General features: G+C 44.9%; 1 protein-coding gene across 9 annotated transcripts in view; it reads left to right on the top strand.

Moving 5' to 3' along the window:
* The window catches only part of L3MBTL2 (L3MBTL histone methyl-lysine binding protein 2), a 241087-nt gene that overhangs the window by 130549 nt on the left and 85803 nt on the right, over window positions 1–24735 (top strand). For 8 of the 9 annotated variants that reach the window (XM_077275930.1, XM_077275928.1, XM_077275934.1 and 5 more), the window contains 2 exons: window positions 1115–1249; window positions 2660–2748. In XM_077275930.1, the coding sequence (XP_077132045.1) occupies window positions 1115–1249; window positions 2660–2748 (224 nt within the window). The remainder of the gene's footprint in view (window positions 1–1114; window positions 1250–2659; window positions 2749–24735) is intronic. The other variant, XM_077275931.1, reaches the window with a different exon arrangement.

Genomic DNA, 24735 nt, shown 5'->3' with positions numbered 1-24735 from the left:
ATTACCACACGTGGCTCCCTCCCCACACATTACCACACGTGGCTCCCTCCCCACACATTACCACACGAGGCTCCCTCCTCACATATTACCACATGAGGCTCCGTTCCTCCACATTACCACACGAGGCTCCGCCCCCCCCACATTACCACATGAGGCTGTCCCCACACATTACCACACGAGGCTCCATCCACCCACATTACGACATGAGGTTCCGCCCCCCACATTACCACACGACGCTTCGTCCCCCCACATTACCACACGAGGCTCCGTCCCCCCACATTACCACACGAGGCTCCGCCCCCCCCACATTACCACACGAGTCTCCGTCCCTCTACATTACCACACGAGTCTCCGTCCCTCTACATTACCACACGAGTCTCCGTCCCTCTACATTACCACACGAGGCTGCGTCCCCACACACTACCACACGAGGCTGCGTCCCCACACACTACCACACGAGGCTGCGTCCCCACACACTACCACACGAGGCTGCGTCCCCACACACTACCACACGAGGCTGCGTCCCCACACACTACCACACGAGGCTGCGTCCCCACACACTACCACACGAGGCTGCGTCCCCACACACTACCACACGAGGCTGCGTCCCCACACACTACCACACGAGGCTGCGTCCCCACACACTACCACACGAGGCTGCGTCCCCACACACTACCACACGAGGCTGCGTCCCCACACACTACCACACGAGGCTGCGTCCCCACACACTACCACACGAGGCTGCGTCCCCACACACTACCACACGAGGCTGCGTCCCCACACACTACCACACGAGGCTGCGTCCCCACACACTACCACACGAGGCTGCGTCCCCACACATTATCACACGAAGCTCCTCCCCCCCACATTACCAAACGCAGCACTTCCTTTCTATGTAATTCAACCACTTCAGCCAAGGTAAACGTACATTTAATTGCATAATCACCAGCAGCGTTAATTAGGTAGCAATGAGCGTTGCCGAGCGTTAGCTGGCTGGAAATAGCTAGTTTTTTATATTTCTAGTTCATAAGAACCTTTTTGTTAATAAGGCATATATGAAATGTTTTGTTTTTTTCCAAACATTTCTCACTTTTCCAGTATTGTACCCTCACAGGTTATAGGGCTTTGTTGCGGTATGAAGGTTTTGAAGATGATTCTACCCATAACTACTGGTGCAATTTAGGAACTCTGGACATACATCCCATCGGATGGTGTGCGATCAATAGCAAAATCCTGGTGCCTCCGCATAGTAAGAAATGCTTTTTGTCATGTTCACACTACTTTAGATCTTTACATTTCTGCATTTTTATGTGTAACCCACTTTTGTATTCTGGAGCTTTGTTCAGTTGAGAATGGCGTTTTATCACCAGGGTTATGCCGCCCACCTGAAGGCAGTATCAATATGAAAGAGACTGTTTCCAGGCCTCACTGTGGACGAGCGAGTCGAGAATTGCTACCTGGTATTCATGAGCCGCACCGACCTATACCCCCTGACTGACACCTTTTTTTTTTTTTTTTTCTCCTATAATTTACATTGGGAGAAAAATGTGAATTTAGCGGTGGGGAAGCTGCAGCTCATGAATATTGAAAGCACCAGATCATTGTGTGGACTCCTTCTCGGCTCATGCCAGTGTAGATACATAGTGGTTTTCTCAAAACTGTGGTAAACTTGGACACCAAGTAATTTTTATAATATTATGTTATCGAGAGATCTCGCTCTTTGTACTTACCTAGTGCTGAAACATCATTAGGCTGTGGCGACTTAAAAATAAATAAGTTGTGATGCTTACTAGCCAGGATTGAAAAAAGCGGTAAGCAAAAAAATGAACAGAATGATGATGGCATGAGGTATTTCCCTCCCAGGAATACCTGCTGGATTTGTGTTGTGTAAATGCTTCCTTCACTGGCCCTCATGAATTTACACCGCTTCATTCTCGTAGGCTTCCTTTACACTTACTGTGGTTTTGCGTCCCGTTTTTGTGGCCCCAATAGATTTCCATGGGGCCGCAATAATTCCATGGAACGCCGTATGGCCGTATTTACGGCCGTGAAAAAATATGCTCAATGTGATACACACAAGGACACAGGACAGAGGTTGAGTCAACTTTAATCCATGTCAACTGGCTGCAAGTGTGATTTAGTTATTGCCAACACCTGTTAGGTGCCACAGGTAAGTTACAGGTGCTGTTAATTACACAAATTAGAGAAGCATCACATGATTTTTCGAACAGTGCCAATACTTTTGTCCACCCCCTTTTTTATGTTAGGTGTGGAATTATATCCAATTTGGCTTTAGGACAATTATTTTTGTGTTTTTTCATTTAAGACAAATTAAATGAAGATAATAATACCAAAGAATTTGTTTGCGTAATCATTTTCAGGAAGAAACTGAGTATTATCTGACAGAGTTGCAGCGGTGTCAATACTTTTGGCCACAACTGTACATGATTATAGAATAACAAAAAGTGCAGAAATGTCCTTTGTCTTGTTTCATTGTCCATGCTCTTTACATGAGACTTGTATTCCCTGCCATAAAAATCTTGACATGATTTTAACATAACCAGGGTTATACTGCAATTTCTTTTAAATTACCCTTAATTAAACTCAATCATAATAAGTCCAATTGTCCTGATAAAATAACGTATTTTTCAATCTGCAGCTATCCATTCCAAATATGATAATTGGAAAGAATTCCTAATGAAACAGCTGGTTGGCTGCAGGACTATTCCGGCAGAGTTCCACGTTAAGGTAAGCACAGTCACCAGACATGTTGTTTCTCTTTTCTTACCAAGAAAAGCTTTTTAGAATATTTATCAAGCTTTATTGCTTCTCACGATGCTGCTTGAAACCAAACTTTATGGCTAAAACTATGTGGGCATTGGGCTCTTACATCTTTATGATCTTAACCCAGTTCATGACTTGATTTACCCACCCCCACCCCTTCTGACCAGTGACATTTTCGGGTTTTATTGTACATGCACATTTAACTCCTCTATACTCCACTCTCTCAATTTTTTTTTTGTTTGCGCCTTCAAATATTGCCTCTTTTTTTCCCAACACTTGGGGCTTAAAGGGGTTGTCCACTACTTTCAATTAACCCCCCAATGTATCCCCCCGGACCCCCTATAATGAATTTTCTAAATACCTTCTGTTGCCGTTTTCACCTTTGAGTGGCGCTATGCCAGCGGCTGAGTCCGGGACACCTGCCTCCAGGTTGCAGCCAGCAATTTCCGCCGATGTCACTTCAATTTCCAGACTCTGGAAATTGACGTAACGTCATGAGCAGGCGTGACCCAGCCTCCACAGACAGCGATCACTCATTAAGAGGGGCTGGGGTCTGTGGGCGGGCTGGCCTGTTGTCTGCTGGCCGGCGGGGCTGGGGTCTGCTGGCCGTGCTCAAGTGCTGGGACTTGAGGCGGGGGTCTGTGCGGTGGATCTGCTGGCGGTGGGGGGTTCTGCGCAGTGGGTCTGCGGGGGGTCTGCGGGGCTGTGCGGTGGGTCTGCTTCGGACGGGGGGGTGTTTCTGTCTCATCGGTGTGTGTGTCTCTGTGTGCAGGCATCGTCCGATGGGACTACAAGTCCCATCGGGCTATGCCTGCTACAGTGACAGTAAGTGATACATTACCCAATTATGGGACAGTATTAGTCCCATCTTCCGGCAAATGTGTTGAATGTTCAAAACAAAAAGCACATACACACATACAGTACATACAACATACATACAACATACATACAACATACATTTGGCAAAATGGGTCAGAAGAAAGATTTGACTGGCTCTGAAAAGTCCAAAATTGTGAGATGTCTTGCAGAGGGATGCAGCAGTCTTGAAATTGCTAAACTTTTGAAGCGTGATCACCGAACAATCAAGCGTTTCATGGCAAATAGCCAACAGGGTCGCAAAAAACGTGTTGGGCAAAAAAGGCGCAAAATAACTGCCCATGACTTGAAGAAAATCAAGCGTGAAGCTGCCAAGATGCCATTTGCCATATTTCAGAGCTGCAACGTTACTGGAGTAACAAAAAGCACAAGGTGTGCTATACTCAGGGACATGGCCAAGGTAAGGAAGGCTAAAAAACGACCACTTTTGATCAAGAAACATAAGATAAAACTTCAAGACTGGGCCAAGAAATATCTTAAGACTGACTTTTACTCTTCACCACGACAGCACCCTACTGGAGAGAGGGATCCGCCCCGCAGGAACAGGAAACCTATTGAGAAATAAATGGGGGCGGTCCGCCTCTCCTCCTCAGTTTAGGTTTCCTGTTCCTGCGGGAACGACAGGACTCTTACTGAGAAAGCATACCTGGGCTTGCATGCCGCCTGCGCAGTATCCGTGAGAACGGCAGGGGCTGCGGCTCAGAAGCAGCGTCGGGGGAGTTCCGTTAGACGGCTCCCCCCTCGTCTGATGGAGCGGGCAGACGGCCGGGTCCGGGAAAGGCCGACCGGCGTCCTCCCCAGCGTGCGGTACAGCAGCAGGAGCCGGGTAAGGTGACCTTCCAGCGGCCGGCGTTGAATCCCGGGCCGCGCGTGCGCCTACCGCCGCACATACAGGCTACCCCGGAAGTGGTTCTTGGACTTCCGGGGCGCCTAGGCCGGATCCAGGGCGGGGGAGCCGGCACTGATCTGCGCATGCGCGGAGAAAAAAAAAAAAAAAACCCACGTTTTGGCGCTCTATTTAAAGCGCTCACTAACGCTGAATCGGCGATGCAGAGATGTCATCCCCAGGTGCCATGGACCCTACAACCGGAGTTCCAGTACCCCCCGCCAAAGATCACGCCAAAAGATCCTCGGACACCGCTCGTAAAAGCGACGGTTCCAGAACAGGATCTCGGCCTTCTGATCCGGTATTATTTGCTTCACTGGGTGAGTTGTGAACTCTGCCTATTAAGCTAACGCTGTCTCCCTATCTCTCTCTTTTCCCTTTCTCTCTCTACTTACACGCTTAGAGCAAAAAACGACAAAAAACGAAGCACAGGGAATGTGCCTTGTGTAACCAGCCCCTCCCTGACTCATACCCCAAAAAACTTTGTGAGGACTGTTTAAAAGAAACACAGGGAGCAGCAGTGTCCATTACGGACCTACGGGCCATTATTAGAGAAGAACTAAAAAATATGACCCAGGAAAAACCGCGTAGTTCTAAATCTAAAACGCCGACACTTGTGTCAGACTCCGACAGTGACCAACCGATACTGTCAGATGCCTCCCTATCATCATGTCCAGCGTCATCATCCTCATCAGAGATTGAGGGACGCTCATGTTTCCCCTTGGACAGTGTGGACAACTTGGTAAAATCTATTCGAAATACCATGGGGTATGAGGAGTCTAAGGGTGCGCAAACCGCGCAAGAAATAATGTTCGCGGGTTTGGCAGACAGAAAGAGGAGATGTTTTCCGGTTATACCAGCAGTGAAAACATTAATTAAAAGAGAGTGGGAGAAGCAAGATCAGAGAGGCTTTCTACCCTCAGCCTCAAAACGCAAATATCCGTTTAGTGACGAGGAGCTTCTTACTTGGACCAAAGTCCCTAAGGTCGACGCAGCTGTAGCCTCTACCTCCAAACAATCCACTCTACCTGTGGAGGATGCGGGACTATTGGTCGATCCTTTGGATCGTAAGGCTGAATCATCCCTTAAACGTTCCTGGGAAGCGGCTACAGGAATATTCAAACCTGCAGTAGCCAGCACTTGCGCGGCCCGGTCAATGATCATCTGGATTGATCAGTTAGACCAGCAAATTGAAAAGAAAAGCTCGAGGGAAAAACTAAGAGCAGCCATCCCTTTAATCCGAGGAGCAGCGGCCTTTCTGGCAGACGCCTCCGCCGACTCACTCCGTTTAGCAGCAAGATCTGCGGGCCTTGTAAATAACGCAAGAAGAGCCCTATGGATGAAGAGTTGGAAAGGGGACGCGCAATCTAAGTCTAAAATATGCGCAATCCCATGTGAGGGTGAGTACCTCTTTGGTAAAACCTTAGATGAGATACTCAAAAAGGCAAAGGACAGGAAGAAAGCTTTTCCTGAAACCTCTATTCCGTTTTACAGGAGAGCCTTTAAAAGGAGACCGTTTGGCAAAAGGAGGCAAACGGATAGGTCTACAACATGGACCCCTAAAGACGACAAGCAGAGAGGTACCATGTTTAGAAGACCCAACCCCCCAAAAGACAAATACTGAGGACATACCAGTTGGGGGCAGACTTAAATTTTTCACCACCCAATGGGAGAAGATAACATCTAGCTCGTGGGTTTTAAATATCGTCCGAGATGGAATTAAATTAAAATTCTCTCGTGTACCCCACGAGTCTTATATTATAACAACTCTCAGCTCGCCTATACAGCAACAGGCTTTAGAGCTTGAAATTCAAACCCTAATATCAAAACGGGTCCTAGTCCAAGTGCCAGTGGGACAGGAGGGTAGGGGATTCTATTCTCCCCTATTCCTAATCTCTAAGCCCGACGGTTCTTTCAGAACCATCATAAACCTTAAAAAACTCAATTCATTCATTGAAAATTATACATTTAAAATGGAGTCCATTAGGTCCACTATAAAACTCCTCTTCCCAAACTGTATGATGGGGGGCATTGATCTAAAGGATGCTTACTATCATCTCCCCATTCATAACAGATACCAAAAATTCCTCAGAGTGGCGGTAAAAATCAACAACGAGGTTCGTCACTTCCAGTATGCGGCCTTACCCTTCGGCCTCTCAACAGCGCCGAGGATCTTCACCAAGATAATGCTAGAGGTGATGGCATACCTACGCCAGAAGGAAACTTTGATTGTGCCCTATCTGGATGACTTTTTGGTAATAGGAAATTCAGTTACTCAATGTACTGATCGTTTAGCTCACGCAATTTCCTCTCTACAGGACCTGGGCTGGATAATCAATACCGACAAATCCAAACTCACTCCGCTTTCCCGTCAGGCGTTCTTGGGGTTCCAGTTAGACTCCATATCTCAAAAGTGTCTCCTGCCGCAGGTAAAAATCCTACTGATCAGACACAAAGTCCTAGCCGCAATAAATAATCCTCGCATATCCCTAAGACAAGCTATGTCGATATTAGGGTCTCTTATCTCTTGTATACCAGCAGTGAGATGGGCTCAACACCATACTCGGGTACTACAACATCAAATTTTACAAGAGGATAGACGGTTATTTGGTCACCTAAATACAAAAATAACCTTATCTCAGGAGGTTTTAACTTCTTTAGAGTGGTGGCTAGACTCAAACCATTTGTTGAGTGGGGTTCCATGGGTAATAACGCCATCTCACACCATAACCACTGACGCCAGTCCTCATGGATGGGGCGCTCATATGGGGAACGATTATTGCCAGGGATCATGGAGCATGGAAGAAAATTGCAGCTCCTCTAACTTTAAAGAACTGAATGCTGTAAAATACGCCTTATACCATTTCCTCCCACAGATTCGGGGGAAAGACGTCAGAGTCCTGTCCGACAACACCACCACGGTGGCGTATCTAAACCGGCAAGGAGGCACGCGATCAGAGACTCTGATGTCTTCTGCTACGGAAATCTTAAATCTAGCAGAAAGTCACCTAACATCCCTTACGGCATTGCACATAAGGGGAGCAAGCAATCAGCAGGCGGACTTCTTAAGCAGACACACCCTGAGGCAAGGAGAGTGGTGTCTAAACCAGCAGATATTTCTGGACATAATATCTCTTTGGGGCCGTCCTCAGATAGATCTTTTCGCCACAAGGAAAAACAGAAAAGTCCGGAGATTTGCTTCTCTATCTCCAGCGGATCATCCGGACATTCTGGACGCTCTCCAAGCCCCTTGGCAGTTCAGTCTGGCGTACGCGTTTCCTCCGATCATATTGCTACCTCAAGTTATACGCAAAATCAGGGAAGAAGGGGCGAGAGTTGTACTGATAGCTCCATTCTGGCCCAAGAGACCATGGTTCTCATGGTTACAGACCATGTCGGTCTCAGATCCTTGGGTCCTCCCCTCAACGCCCAACCTTCTCTTCCAGGGTCCGTTTTTCCACCCTCAGGTGGACAATCTACACCTGACGGCCTGGAACTTGAGAGGCAGATGTTAAGATCGAGAGGATTCTCGGGGGGTTTAATTGATACGCTTCTCCATAGTAGAAAACCCTCCACCACAAAAATCTATACAAGAGTATGGAGAAAATTTTTTCAATTCCATACATCTACCGACACATCAGAAATTCCGATACATTCTATCCTGGAGTTTCTTCAAAAAGGGAGAGAACTAGGTCTAACTGTAAACACCTTAAAGGTTCATGTTTCAGCGCTAGGAGCCCTCTATGGCCATAACATCGCGGGGGATAGATGGGTATCCAGATTTATTACGGCCTGCGAAAGAATGAATCCAGTTAACATACCTAGGATTCCACCCTGGGATTTAAATTTAGTCTTACAAGCCCTAACAGACTCTCCATTCGAGCCAATAGACTCAATACCAATTAAATGTCTATCACTAAAAACGGCCCTCTTGGTAGCACTGACTTCAGCTAGGAGAATCAGTGACATCCAAGCACTCTCTATAGATCCACCTTTTTTGTTAACCTTTCAGGATAAGCTAATTCTTAAACCAGACCCTTCCTACCTGCCCAAAGTAGCGAAAAAATTCCACAGGTCACAAGAAATAATCTTGCCCACTTTCTTCAGTAATCCATCCACTCCTGAAGAACAAAAATATCACACTCTAGACGTTAAAAGAGTAGTGTTAAAATACATTGAAAAGACCAGCAGCTGGCGACAGAGTAGGGCTCTGTTTATTTCCTTCCAGGGCGTCAAGAAGGGTCATGGAGTAACAAAAAGCACCTTATCCCGGTGGATCAGAGAGGCTATCAGACTGGCTTACTCCGCGAGGAAAGAAAACCCTCCGGAAGGCATAATGGCACACTCTACCAGAGCGATGGCATCCTCCTGGGCAGAGAGGGGAGACGTCCCGATTGAAACTATATGTAAGGCGGCAACGTGGTCAAACCCTTCTACATTTTATAACCACTATAGGCTAGACCTATCGTCAACTTCTGACCTAGACTTTGGCAGGACTGTCCTCAGCACGGTGGTCCCCTCCCTAGGTGATGGTCTCTGAAAGATCTCCAGTAGGGTGCTGTCGTGGCGAAGAGTAAAAAGCCGGATTACTCACCGGTAATGCTCTTTTAGTGAGTCCACGACAGCACCCTCTTACATCCCTCCCTAGATTAATATAATACATATTATTTGAGTAAAATCCTTTTAATCATAAGCAAATAAGTTTAAACAATGAAATAAATGATATTTGCCTAATACTGGCGGTCCTCCGGGTACTCTGAAATCAAAACTGAGGAGGAGAGGCGGACCGCCCCCATTTATTTCTCAATAGGTTTCCTGTTCCTGCGGGGCGGATCCCTCTCTCCAGTAGGGTGCTGTCGTGGACTCACTAAAAGAGCATTACCGGTGAGTAATCCGGCTTTTTCAAAGGTTTTATGGACTGATGAAATGAGAGTGACTCTTGATGGGCCAGATGGATGGGCCAGAGGCTGGATCAGTAAAGGGCAGAGAGCTCCACTCCGACTCAGACACCAGCAAGGTGGAGGTGGGGTACTGGTATGGGCTGGTATCATCAAAGATGAACTTGTGGGACCTTTTCGAGTTGAGGATGGAGTGAAACTCAACTCTCAGACCTACTGCCAGTTTCTGGAAGACAACTTCTTCAAGCAGTGGTACAAGAAGAAGTCGGTATCGTTCAAGAAAAACATGATTTTCATGCAGGACAATGCTCCATCACATGCCTCCAACTACTCCACAGCGTGGCTAGCCAGTAAAGGTCTCAAAGTAGAAAAAATAATGACATGACCCCCTTATTCACCTGATCTGAACCCCATAGAGAACCTGTGGTCCCTCATAAAATGTGAGATCTACAGGGAGGGAAAACAGTCCACCTCTCGGAACAGTGTCTGGGAGGCTGTGGTGGCTGCTGCACGCAATGTTGATCCTAAACAGATCAAGCAACTGACAGAATCTATGGATGGAAGGCTGTTGAGTGTCATCATAAAGAAAGGTGGCTATATTGGTCACTAATTTTTTGGGGTTTTGTTTTTGCATGTCAGAAATGTTTATTTCTAAATTTTGTGCAGTTATATTGGTTTACCTGGTGAAAATAAACAAGTGAGATGGGAATATATTTGGTTTTTATTAAGTTGCCTAATAATTTTGCACAGTAATAGTTACCTGCACAAACAGATATCCTTCTAAGATAGCCAAATCTAAAAAAAAAACCAATCCAACTTCCAAAAATATTAAGCTTTGATATTTATGAGTCTTTTGGGTTGATTGAGAACATAGTTGTTGATCAATAATAAAAATAATCCTCTAAAATACAACTTGCCTAATAATTCTGCACATGGGGTACAGTACATACAACATACATACAACATACATTACACACATACAGTACATACAGTGGCATGTAAAAGTTTGGGTACCCCTGGTCAAAATTACTGTTATTGTGAACAGTTAAGCATGTTGAAGATTAAATTATCTCTAAAAGGCCTAAAGTTTAAGATGACACATTTTCTTTGTATTTTTGTAAAAAAAATATATATTTTTTTCATCTTTACATTTTAAAAATTACAAAAAGGAAAATGGGCTCATGCAAAAGTTTAGGCATCCTGCATGGATAGTACCTAGTAGCCCCCCTTTTAAAACTATTATAGCTTGCAAATGCTTTTTGTAGCCATACAAGGGTCTTTCAATCCTTGTTTAAGGGATTTTTTTCCATTCTTCCTTGAAAAATTCTTGCAGTTCTGTGTGATTCCTGGGTCGTCTTGCATGCACTGCTATTTTGAGGTCTAGCGACAGATTTTCAGTGATGTTCAGATCAGGGGACTGTGAGGGCCATTGTAAAACCTTCAGCTTGTGCCTTTTGAAGTAGTCTATTGTGAATTTTGACATGTGTTTAGGATCATCATCCATTTGTAGAAGCCATGCTCTCTTCAAATTCAGCTTTTTTACATATTTGCATCAAGAATTTGTTGAAATTTCATTGAATCCATTCTTCCCTCTACCTGTGAAATATTCCCCATCCCATTGGCTTCAAGACAACTCCAAAACATGATTGATCCACTCGCATGCTTAACCCCTTCCCGACATGTGACGGTATAGTACGTCACATGTCGGGACCCCCGCTTTGATGTGCGCTCCGGCGGTGAGCGCACATCAAAGTCGCGACATGTCAGCTGTTTTTTACAGCTGACATGTGCGCGCAATAGCGGCGGGTGAAATCGCGATCACCCGCCGCTATTAACTAGTTAAATGCCGCTGTCAAACGCAGACAGCGGCATTTAACTACCGCATCCGGCCGTGCGGCCGGATATGAGCGCATCGCCGACCCCCGTCACATGATCGGGGGTCGGCGATGCTCCTCCATTGTGACCATAGAGGTCCTTGAGACCTCTATGGTTACTGATTGCCGGTGGCTGTGAGCGCCCCCCTGTGGTCGGCGCTCACAGCACACCTGCAAATCTGCTGTGTAGCAGCGATCTTATGATCACTGCTGCATAGCAGAGCCGATCGGGCTGTGCCTGCTTCTAGCCTCCCATGGAGGCTATAGAAGCATGGCAAAAGTAAAAAAAAAAAGTTTTTAAAAATGTGAAAAAAATAAAAAAAATATAAAAGTTTAAATCACCCCCCTTTCGCCCCAATCAAAATAAATCAATAAAAAAAAAACCCAACCTACACATATTTGGTATCGCCGCGTTCAGAATCGCCCGATCTATCAATAAAAAAAAAGCATTAACCTGATCGCTAAATGGCGTAATGAGAAAAAAATTCGAAACGCCAGATTTACGTTTTTTTGGTCGCCACGACATTGCATTAAAATGCAATAACGGGCGATCAAAAGAACGTATCTACACCAAAATGCTATCATTAAAAACGCCAGCTTGGCACGCAAAAAATAAGCCCTCACCTGACCCCAGATCACGAAAAATGGAGACGCTACGAGTATCGGAAAATGGCGCAATTTTGTTTTGTTTTGTTTTTTGCAAAGTTTGGAATTTTTTTTCACCACTTAGGTGAAAAATAACCTAGTCATGTTAGGTGTCTATGAACTTGTAGTGACCTGGAGAATCATAATGGCAGGTCAGTTTTAGCATTTAGTGAACCTAGCAAAATAGGCAAGCAAAAAACAAGTGTGGGATTGCACTTTTTTTGCAATTTCACTGCACTTGGAATTTTTTTCCCGTTTTCTAGTACACGACATGCTAAAACCAATGATGTCGTTCAAAAGTACAACTCGTCCCGCAAAAAATAAGCCCTCACATGGCCAAATTGACGGAAAAATAAAAAAGTTATGGCTCTGGGAAGGAGGGTAGCGAAAAACGGAAAAACGGAAAAAGCTCCGGGGGTGAAGGGGTTAATGGTTGGCGAGATGTTCTTTTTCTGAAATACTGTGTCCTTTTTTCTCCACACATACCTTTAATCATTGTGGCCAAAGAGTTCTATTTTAACTTCATCGGTCCACAGGACTTGTTTCCACAATGAATGTTTAGATTTTTTTTGCATACTTTTGACTCTAAATTTTACGGTGAGAATGCAGGAGAGGTTTTCTTCTGATGACTCTCATGAAGGTTGTATTTGTGCAGGTGTCTCTGAACAGTAGAACAATGTGCCAGAACTCCAGAGCCTGCTAAAACTTTCTGAAGGTCTCTTGCAGTCAAGCAGTGGTTACGATTTTCCTTTCTAGCAATACTACGAGCAGGTCTCACTGAAATTTTGCTTCATCTTCCAGACCTTATCTTGACCTCCACTATTCCTGTGAACTGACATTTCTTAATTACATTTTAAACTTAGCACAGCGTTTTCAACTTGCCCTTTCCTATCTGCTTATAGCCTTCTCCTGCTTTGCTGGCCTCCGCCATTTTAATTTTCAGACTGCTAGGCAGATGCTCAGAAGAACCCATGGCTGCTGTTTTTTTGGCACAAGGTTAGAGAAGGCTGAGTTTTTATAAAGTTGGGAAATTTGTTTTACCTGGCCTTTCCTAACGGTGATAGTGAACAAGCCATAACTCTAACAGGCTAAGTGAGGTCTGAAACATTGGTCAAAGTTATCTCTGAGCATACACATCTCCAAGGGTGCCCAAACATTTGCATAAGCTCAATTTCCTTTTGGTAATTTTTAAAATGTAAAAATTGAGAAAAAATATATATTTTTTTCCTAAAATACAAAGGAAATGTGTCCTCTTTATCTTTAGGCCTTTTGGAGATGATTTCATCTTCAACTTGCTTAACTGTTCACAATAACAGTAATTTTAACCAGGAGTGCCCAAAGTTTTACATGCCACTGTACAAAATACATATAACATACATTACACACATACAGTACATACATTACACACATACCGTACATACAACATACATACTATATACATTACACACATACAGTACATACAACATACATTACACACATACAGTACATACAACATACATACAATATACATTACACACATACAGTACATACATACAGTACATGCAACATACATACAACATACATTACACACATACAGTACATGCAACATGCATACAACATACATTACACACATACAGTACATGCAACATACATTACACACATACAGTACATGCAACATACATGCAACATACATGCAACATACATTACACACATACAGTACATGCAACTTGCGACATGCCACATACATAACATACATACAGTGCATACATGCAACATACATAGAGTACATACTCACCATCACCTTGTCGCTTTGATCCCCGAAGCCAGTGTCACCTGTAAAAAATATTAAAATAATAAACAAACCATATACTCCCTGATCTGCAGATATCCAATTAATTAAAACTAGTGTCCCACGACGATCTCCCGTGGAGAGCATCAGCATCAGCTGATGTGACCGCTGTCCAGGGGCTCCAGGAATACAATGATGGAAGGTATCCTTCCACAATGTATTCCTCACAATGTTTTCCTCAGCCCCTGTGAGAAATAGTCCCTACTCTCACTGTGGCACTGCTGTGTGTGAAAATTCTCACACAGCTTTGCCATAAAGTGAGAGTGTCTGAACTAAGGTAACCTCAGTGATACACACCAGGAGCCATTGTCTCCTGTCAGTGTGTCACTGGAGGCCTATAGAGCAGTGACATCACCCGATGTCACTGTTCTATAGGGGAGATCGTCATGGGACACTCGTTGTTAATTGAACTATGGCGGACAGGTAGTATACGGTTGGCTTATTATTTTAATTTTTTTGCAGGCGATCAAGTATGGTATGTATGGTGAAATTAAGAATAATAAAATACTTTTTTCTGGCTGTGTCTTTAAAATTGTTTTTAACCCTTTCACTACTATAGGATTAATAATGGATAGGTGTCTTATTGACGCCTCTCCATTATTAACCGGGCTTAACCCCTTAATCCCATTTAACGTATAGTATGTCATAGCGATCGTCCGCACTCACGGGGGGAGCGCGGCCGGGTGTCAGCTGACTATCGCAGCTGACATCCGGCACTATGTGCCAGGAGCGGTCACAGACCGCCCCTGGCACATTAACCCCTGGCACACTGCGATCAAGCAGCATTCCGGGGGCATAGGTAAGCATCGCGCAGGGAAGGGGCTCCCTGCGGGCTTCCCTGAGACCCTCGGTACAAGGGGATGTGCTCACCTTGTACCGAGCGTCTTCTCCCTGCAGGCCCTGGATCCAAAATGGCCGCGGGACTGCATCCGGGTCCTACAGGGAGGTGGCTTACCAGCGCCTGCTCAGAGCAGGCGCTGGTAAGCCTGCAGCCCTGCTTGTCAGATCGCTGATCTGACACAATGCACAGCAAAGTGTCAGATCAGCGATCTGTCACTTTACTGTGATGTCCCCCCTGGGGCAAAGTAAGAAAGTAAAAAAAAAAATATTTACATGTGTAGAAAAAAAAAAAAATCCTAAATAATAATTAAAAAAAAATATTGTTCCAATAAATACATTCCTTTATCTAAATAAAAAAACAAAACAATAAAACAAAACAATAAAAGTACACATATTTAGTATCGCCGCGTCCGTAACGACCCGACCTATAAAACTATCCCACTAGTTAACCCCTTCAGTGAACACCGTAAAAAAAGAGGCTAAAAACAACGCTTTATTATCATACCGCCGAACAAAAAGTGGAATAGCACGCGATCAAAAAGACGGATATAAATAACCATGGTACCGCTGAAAACGTCATCTTGTCCCACAAAAAAACGAGCCGCCATAGAGCGTCGTCAGCAAAAAAAATAAAAAAGTTATAGTCCTCAGAATAAAGCGATGCAAAAATAATTATTTTTTTCTATAAAATAGTTTTTATCGTATAAAAGCGCCAAAACATAAAAAAAAATGTAAATCAGGTATCGCTGTAATTGTACTGACCCAAAGAATAAAACTGCTTTATCAATTTTACCAAACGTGGAACGGTATAAGCGCCCCCCCAAAAGAAATTCATGAATAGTTTTTTTTTTGGTCATTCTGCCTCACTAAAATTGGAATGTTACCAATAAAAACGTCAACTCGTCCCGCAAAAAACAAGACCTCACATGACTCTGTGGACCAAAATATGGAAAAATTATAGCACTCAAAATGTGGTAACGCAAAAAAATATTTTTTACAATAAAAAAAAGCGTCTTTAGTGTGTGACGGCTGCCAATCATAAAAATCCGCTAAAAACCCCGCTATAAAAGTAAATCAAACCCCCCTTCATCACCCCCTTAGTTTGGGAAAAATTAAAAAAATGTATTTATTTCCATTTTCCTGCTAGGGTTAGGGCTAGGGTTAGGGTTTGGATTACATTTACGGTTGGGATTAGGGTTAGGGGTGTGTCAGGGTTAGGGGTGAGGTTAGGGTTATGGTTTGGATTAGGGTTAGGGGTGTGGTTGGGATTAGGGTTAGGGGTGTGTTTGGGTTACAATTGGGGGTTTCCACTGTTTAGGCACATCAGGGCTCTCCAAACGCGACATGGCGTCCGATCTCAATTCCAGCCAATTCTGCGTTGAAAACGTAAAACAGTGCTCATTCCCTTCCGAGTGCTCCCATGCGCCCAAAGAGGGGTTTACCCCAACGTATGGGGTATCTGCGTACTCAGGACAAATTGGACAACAACTTCTGGGGTCCAATTTCTCTTGTTACCATTGGGAAAATAAAAATTTGGGGGGCTAAAAAAACATTTTTGTAGGAAAAAAATTATTTTTTATTTTCACGGCTCTGCATTATAAACTGTAGTGAAATACTTGGGGGTTCAAAGTTCTCACAACACATCTAGATAAGTTCCTTGGGGGGTCTAGGTTCCAATATGGGGTCACTTGTGGTGGGTTCTACTGTTTAGGTACATCAGGGGCTCTGCAAATGCAATGTGATGCCTGCAGACCAATCCATCTAAGTCTGCATTCCAAATGGCGCTCCTTCCCTTCCGCGCTCTGTCATGGTTCCCCCCCACATATGGGGTATCAGCGTACTCAGGACAAATTGCACAACAACTTTTGGGGTCCATTTTCTCCTGTTACCCTTGGTAAAATAAATCAAATTGGAGCTGAAGTAAATTTTGTGTGAAAATAAGTTAAATGTTCATTTTTATTTAAACATTCCAAAAATTCCTGTGAAACACCTGAAGGGTTAATAAACTTCTTGAATGTGGTTTTGAGCACCTTGAGGGGTGCATTTTTTTGATTGGTGTCACACTTGGTTATTTTCTGTCATATAGACCCCTCAAAATGACTTCAAATAAGATGTGGTCCCTAAAAAAAAAAATGGTGTTTGTAAAAATGAGAAATTGCTGGTCAACTTTTAACTCTTATAACTCCCTAACAAAAAAATTTTTGGCACCAAAATTGTGCTGATGTAGACATGAGGGAAATGTTACTTATTAAGTATTTTGTGTGATATATCTCTGTGATTTAACGGCATAAAAATTCAAAGTTGGAAAATTGCGAAATTTTTGCCAAATGTCCATTTTTTTTTTTATACAAATAAACTCAAGTCTTATAGAAGAAATTTTACCACTATCGTGAAGTACAATATGTCACGAGAAAACATTGTCAGAATCATCAGGATCCGTTGAAGCGTTCCAGAGTTATAACCTCATAAAGGGACAGCGGTCTGAATTGTAAAAATTGGCTCGGTCATTAACGTGCAAACCACCATTGGGGCTTAAGGGTTTAATGTCAACTTACAATAGCAAGGTGACATTAACCCCTTATTACCCCATATCTCACCGCTACTCGGGAGTGGGAAGAGAGGGGCTAAGTGCCGGAATTGGCGCATCAAACAGATGCGCCATTTCTAGGGCGGCTGCGGGCTGGTATTTGTAGCCGGGGGGGGGGGGGGGGCAATATCCGTGGCTCCTCTCTAGGCTATGAATATCAGCCCGCAGCTGTCTGCATAGCCTTTCTGGCTATAAAATATAGGGGACACGTCATTTTTTTGGGTTGGTCTCCCTAGTTTAATAGCCAGTAAAGGCTACGCAGACAGCTGTGGGCTGATATTCATAGCCTAGAGAGGGGCCATGGGTATTACCCCCTTCCCAGGCTACAAATATTGGTCCCCAGCCGTCGGCTTTCCCCCTCTGGCGCAGAAAATTGTGCGGGAGCCCACAACATTTTTTCTTTTCATTTTTTTTTTTTTTAACTGTTTTTTAACTTTATTGTTCATTAACCCCTTTCTGCCAGCTGACGTAATAGTATGTCAGCTGGCAGTATCCCCCGCTTTGAGGTGGGCTTCGGCGGTGAGCCCACTTCAAAGCTGCAACATGTCAACTGTTTTCAATTTAAAAAAAAAGTTTACATGATCGCTAAACGGCGTAGCGAGAAAAAAAATCAATCAAAAGCCAAAATTGTTTTTTTGGTTGCCGAGGCGATCAAAAGAATGTATCTGGAGGGGGCATGGCTATGTAACAGGAGCGAGAGGACGCACCCGGGGAGAGCTCTTGCTATCCTGATTATATCCTGGCACCTAAACCCCTTCCAGTGTGGGTTACTCAGTCTGGAGACCCTCTTGGACCCCGGAGGGTGAGCGGCTGCTGCAGAGAGTGTTCCGGAGCTGGAAGAGGAGCGGTGATCCTGGGAGGCCTGTGGGAGCGGTGAGGCACACAAGAGGCGGCGGCCATTTTCCATACGCCCGTGCTCGGGAAATGCAGAGCGGCGCCGACCTCCATTACCGCTGAGACCCTTCTGAGCCTGAGAGGCTTTGTGGAGCACGGCTGGACCTGGGCGCACCGGGGGTTGGAGGGAGCTAGTCGGTTGTGCCGGCGGGAGGCAGCGGTCACTTCATAAGCGCGCGCCTTATCAGGAAGAGGCGCGGCGCTGAAAGCCATCCTTACCGCGCTGTCTGGGAGGTGTGCACGTATCCTGATCCACATTGCGGGGACAGTCGGAGTGTGCCCTGAGATATTGGGCCCCGTTCTCCCCCTATTCGGCAGTCACCTATCCCTATCAGTGCTAGAGACTTGGAGGGATTGGCTCCCCTCCTGGCTGCTTTCTCTGCGGGGGCTGCGGGCTCTCCTCTCCTCACCCTGGTGCACAAAGTCTGACCTGGACTGGGCATTGCTGCATATAGTGAACTCTTTTGCTACTATAATTATCCTGCTCATTGTGCGCTGCCTGCTGGGCTCGGTACACGGGATCCGTATTACTCTATCATTTTTTTATTTTTTTTGTGAGTGGAGCTGTCTTATTATTCTGGTCATCTGGCTGTCCCTCACCTTCGTCAGTCATGCAACACTCAAAGAGTTCGGGAACTGCTGACAAACTGAAGAAATTTGCCAGAGAAGACCACTCGGATGGTGGGCGCACTCTTAGAAATACTCCTGCACAGACTCCGCGGAAAGGCCGCCTGTCGGACAATGTTGAGGAGGGTGAACAGGAAGAACTGACCCTCAAGCAGGCCTCTGAACAACTAATGCAGGCCATCTCTTTGACCAGATCTTCTCTTACTGAAAAAATAGAGAACGTGCACACTGAGGTTGGCCGCCTGAGACATGATATGCAAACCATGGGTGGACGTATCGCAGAGGTGGAGACAAGAGTGTCACAAGTAGAGGACACCATCCCTCCCATAGAGGCTAAACTGACAAAGGTGGCAGGCTCCATAAATGCTTGGAAACAAAAAGCGGATGACCTGGAGAATAGACTACGTCGGAATAATATCCGAATTATTGGTCTGCCGGAACGCTCTGAGGGTCAACGTCCTGAAGAATTTCTGGAGGAATGGCTCAAGACCTCTCTGGGAGGCGAATTTTCCTCAACTTTCTCCGTTGAGAGAGCCCATAGAGTTCCTACGAAACCCCTCCCCCCTGGAGCTTCGCCGAGACCCTTCTTGGCACGCCTTCTCAATTGCAAAGACAGGGACACTATCCTGCGCCTGGCAAGGCAGAAGAGCCCTATTAAACTCCACAATGCTACTATTTCAATCTTCCCGGATTTTTCAATGGAACTCCAGAAACAGCGGGCACGGTTTATGGATATAAAGAAGCAACTCAGAGACCAAAATGTTGTGTACTCCATGATTTATCCAGCTCGTCTGCGCGTTGTCCATGATGGCACCTCTGTATTTTTCACTGATCCAGAGGAGGCGGCTGGGTGGCTGCGAACCCACGGGGTGTCCAACGCAAAGTAATCCTAATGTAGGTGTGCTGATCATTGCATATCGGAGCTCTCTGTGTGGACGTCCCACTTAACAACAATACCGGACGCTGAATCTAGCGAGGGTATCCCCGTTTTTTCTTGTCAATAGGAGCATAGGACTTCACTCCTATACTGTTTCGTTTTTGTTCTGTTTCTGTTTTTATGTTGGTTTTACTTGTTTTGTAGGTAGAAATCGCCGCCAACAGTTCTCCTGCCTTGTATGGGTTGTCCCCGGCCTTGACCCGGTCGCCACTATCTATTATATTTTGAAATGTGGGTATGGGGTCTGAGGTAGTCTGTATGACCTGGAATGTACGGGGTATTAAATCACCTCGGAAAAAGATTAAGGTCTTTTCTCAGATCAAACGTCATCACCCCCATATTGTGGCGCTGGTGGAGACACATTTAACCAGGGATTCGGTCCGCTGTGTACAGAAACCATGGGTGCAGTGGTCCATCCACGCATTTCACACTAGCTATTCTAGAGAGGTCTCACTGCTCATTCACAGGGACGTCAGATGGGAGGTCAGAGAGGCCAGAAGGGACACCGAGGGTCGTTTTGTCTTTGTACATGCTTTAATTAACTCTCGTGAATATGTTATACTGTGTGTTTACAACCCCCCTCCGGCTAACGTCTCGGTTCTTCGGAGGGCACTGAGTTTTGCTCTAAGCTTCCCGGAAGCTAATGTTATCTGTTTGGGGGACTTTAATCTGGTTGTGGATAGTCGCCTGGATAGACTGAGACTGAGTAACGAGACGACTGGGGAGCCTCCTTCACAGGCTCCTTCCTAACTGGCTTTATTTATGGAGGGAAGTGGATGGTTAGATCTGTGGAGGGTCCGCCACCCCGGGGTGAAGGGATATACTTGCCATTCATCTACCAGACACACCCTTTCCCGCATAGATTACATATTTGGTTCCGAGAAAGTGGCAATGTGGATAGATAGTATTGAACACGGTAATAGGGGAATATCTGACCACAGCCCAATTATCCTTAAACTTAAATTTGGGCACTCCAATAATAGCATACTCTGGAAACTGAATCCGTTTTGGCTTAAATTACTGGATTCTAGTGATAGAACTGTTGATCAATTGGAATGTTTTCTCTCATCACACCCGGAGCCCCAGGATACTAATATATTTTGGGATGCCCTTAAGGCATATCTACGGGGATGTCTATCGTCTACAATCTACTATATAAAGAGGGTGACCTCGGGAGGATGACGAGGTTGAGCGGAGATTGAGAGATTCGGAATCTGCATATATATCTGACCCTACCAACGGCAATAGACTTGAATGGCTATCTTCTCAGAGACTATATGTCCAACATACGGACACCAAGTCCAAGCGTAAATTATTCTTTGCGTGCCAATCTTACTTTGAATTGGGCAACCAAGCTAGTAAATTTTTGGCCTTTTTGGTACGCCAACATAATATATCTAATACTATATTACAAATCCGAACATCCGACGGACTACTGGTGTCCTCAACCGAGGAGAATACTCCACTGTTTTCATGAATATTATAAGTCACTATATTCATCCAAATGTGACTTTGATGTCCCGGAAAACCTAAATTACCTATCGGACATAGCGTTTCCCACGTTAAGGCCAGCACAGCGAGCCTATATGGATGCTGAGTTTACCTTGGAGGAGGTTGAATATGCTATCGCAGAGATGGCTTCTGGGAAGGCTCCTGGTCCTGACGGGTTTCCCATTGAATTATATAAGAAATATCGGGGTACACTGGCGCCACTTTTATTGAAAATATTTCGGGGGCTGTGGGAGGCAGGCTCTATGCCCGACACCTATTACGAGGCAAACATTATTGTAATTAAAAAAGAGGGGAAGGACCCTTTGGAATATGGATCTTACCGTCCTATATCTTTGGTAAACGTGGACTATAAAATTTTTGCTAAAATTCTAGCTACCAGACTAAACTCAATTATACTAGACCTTGTACATTCAGATCAGATAGGTTTCATGCCAGGTAAAAATACCTCTATTAATATTAGGCGAGTTCAATCGGTAGTCCAATATAGTTCATTAATATCAGATAACTCCTGGGCATTGGCATCGCTGGATGCGGCCAAGGCCTTTGATTCTCTCGAGTGGCCCTTCCTCTCAGCCTGTTTACAAAAATATGGCTTCGGGGACAAATTTTTAAAATGGGTGGGTCTACTGTATATCAAACCTAGAGCCCGTCTAATTGTAAACGGCACAATCTCTACACCCTTTTCACTACACCGAGGAACCCGCCAAGGGTGCCCCCTCTCCCCAGCCCTCTTCGCTTTGGCGATAGAGGCATTGGCGATACGCGTGAGGTCCTCTCCAGACATTAAAGGTATAGATATAGCTGGCCGGGTGGATACCATCGGTCTATATGCTGATGATATGGTGATCTTTATGGATAAATCGGAAGAAACTCTGCCGCAGGTGATTGCTACTATAGACGAATTTAGTAGATATTCAGGCCTATACATAAATTGGGATAAGTCTGCGTTGATGCCTCTCTCCCATACTCCAATGCCTCGCCTTGGGACCCTGTCTCCCCTTCCTATTGTAACCAGTTTCAAATACCTAGGCATACATATTTCTCAACTTGGTAGACTCGACTTACAACTTAATATATTTCCCTTGATAGAACTGGTTAAATCCAAATTTGCAGCTTGGTCTAAACTCCCACTTTCGGTAGCTGGTCGCATTAATTTAATTAAAATGATACTACTCCCCAAACTCAGTTACTTCCTTCAGCACAATGCGGTGCCAATCCCTAAATCCTTTTTTACCACTTTAAATTCTCAGACTACAACCTTCATATGGGGTACTTCCAGACCCAAGCTTAAATTGTCCACGCTGCAGAGGCCAAAACAGGGGGGTGGGGCGGCATTGCTGGATTTTTATTTCTATTATCTGGCAGGTCAGGCTAAGGGTATGTGCACACGTCCGGATTTCTTGCAGAAATTTCCTGAAGAAAACTGGAAATTTTCTGCAAGAAATCCGCATATTTTTTTTTTGCGTTTTTTTTTCCGTTTTTTTCGTGTTTTTTTTAGCATTCTGCAAGCGTAATTAGCTTGCAGAATGCTAAAGTTTTCCAAGCGATCTGTAGCATCGCTTGGAAAACTGACTGACAGGTTGGTCACACTTGTCAAACATAGTGTTTGACAAGTGTGACCAACTTTTTACTATAGATGCTGCCTATGCAGCATCTATAGTAAAAGATAGAATGTTTAAAAATAATAATTAAAAAAAAATGGTTATACTCACCTGCAGACAGCGGATCTCCTCAGCGGCGTCCGTTCCTATAGATGCCGGTGTGGTTCAGGACCTTCCATGACGTCGCGGTCACGTGAGCGGTCACATGACCGGTCTCGCGACCAATCACAAGACCGCGACATCATCGCAGGTCCTTCACCGCACACCAGCTATAGAAACCGAAGCGTCAGCATGCACCTGAGAGGCGGGGGGGCATCGAAGGTGAGTATATCACTATTTTTTATTTTAAATCTTTTTTTTTGACCAATTATATGGTGCCCAGTCCGTGGAGGAGAGTCTCCTCTCCTCCACCCTGGGTACCAACCGCACATAATCTGCTTACTTCCCGCATGATGTGCACAGCCCCATGCGGGAAGTAAGCAGATCAATGCACTCCTAGGTGTGCGGAATCCCCGCAATTCCGCATTGTAATGAACATGTTGCTTTTTTTTTCCGCGATGCGATTTTTTTCGTGGAAAAAAAGGCTACATTTGCACAAAAAATGCGGAATACACTGTAAATAATAGGAGGCATATGTTAGCGTTTTTTTCGCGTTTTTATCACGTTTTTATAGCGAAAAAACGCAAAAAAAACCGCGAAAAATACTGAACGTGTGCACATGGCCTAAAGCTCTCGATAAGTGGATGCCCGATAGGTCCCCTCCCAACTCTGAAAGTCACCTTTTTCAGTCTGCCCGGATTGATTCTCCGCTACACTTTCTGGAAATGGAGAAAACTAATACCCCACGTTTGCTACCTTTGCTTCGTTTGGCGCGTTTGGTCTGGAGGCAAATTAAGAAAATTATTCAATTTACAACCATTATAGCGGAGATGCCCCTGTGGAACAATGGATATTTCCCAGCATTATCTAATCACCCGTCCTCTGACTTCTGGGTGGCGCATGGCGTCTCCTCCATAGGTGATTTGTATAGTGGGGAGGTTTTTGTATCGTTTGAGCAATTACAAGCTAAACACAATATACCGCGGTCCCAATTTTTTAGATACTTACAACTGAGATCCGCTATTCAATCGTATATGAGACACTCGGGTGTGGGTCGTGCTATTTCTTCTTTGCCCTTGATAGGGATCCTCAAATCCCAGGGCCCTCAGGGTCTTATCTCCTCCCTCTACACTTATTTGTTATCTTCAGGAGCTACATCTACTCTTAAGGTTATTAGGGGAAAATGGGAGGGACTCCTTCCAATATACAGGAAGAGGATTGGGAGGACGTTCTCGAGTCTCCGGTGAGGGTATCTCCATCAGTTAATAATAGGATGATCCAGTTATATATAATGCATCAAGCTTATTTAACTCCGACACGGCTTTATAAAATGGGTCGATATCAAACATCAGAGTGTCCGAGATGTCACTCATCGGATGCAGATTTTACCCACATGATATGGAGGTGCCCTATTACTTCTCACTATTGGAGGGAGGTGACATCCTTACTAACAACGCTGTTATTGCTTCATGTTCCCCTTGACCCATTAATCTGTACCGTATATTTGGAGTGTGGGAGGAGGGGACTTGGGATTATTACACTGAGATCCTTCTGCGGGAAACGCTTTTTATGGCACGAAAGGCATTGGCACTGCGGTGGATGGGGAGCTCATGCCCCTCCCGGAGAACTTGGATTGACCTGGTAAATTCGGTCATCCCATATGAGCGCACATTGTATCAGAACAGGGGATGTCCGGGAAAGTTTGAAAAAATTTGGGGTAAATGGAATTCTTCCCACCTTACTCTGTAGTTACAACATGTTTGATGTTGGTGGTGAGTGGGGACATGGCATGGGCGACAGGCACGAGGTACTGCGGCGTATTAGTAGTTAGAATAGAGATAGGTACA

The sequence above is a fragment of the Ranitomeya variabilis genome, chromosome 8, assembly GCF_051348905.1.
Source record: "Ranitomeya variabilis isolate aRanVar5 chromosome 8, aRanVar5.hap1, whole genome shotgun sequence".
In the NCBI taxonomy this organism is placed as follows: domain Eukaryota; kingdom Metazoa; phylum Chordata; class Amphibia; order Anura; family Dendrobatidae; genus Ranitomeya; species Ranitomeya variabilis.
Note: the sequence above shows the minus strand (reverse complement) of the source record. Positions and strands in the feature narration are given on the sequence as shown.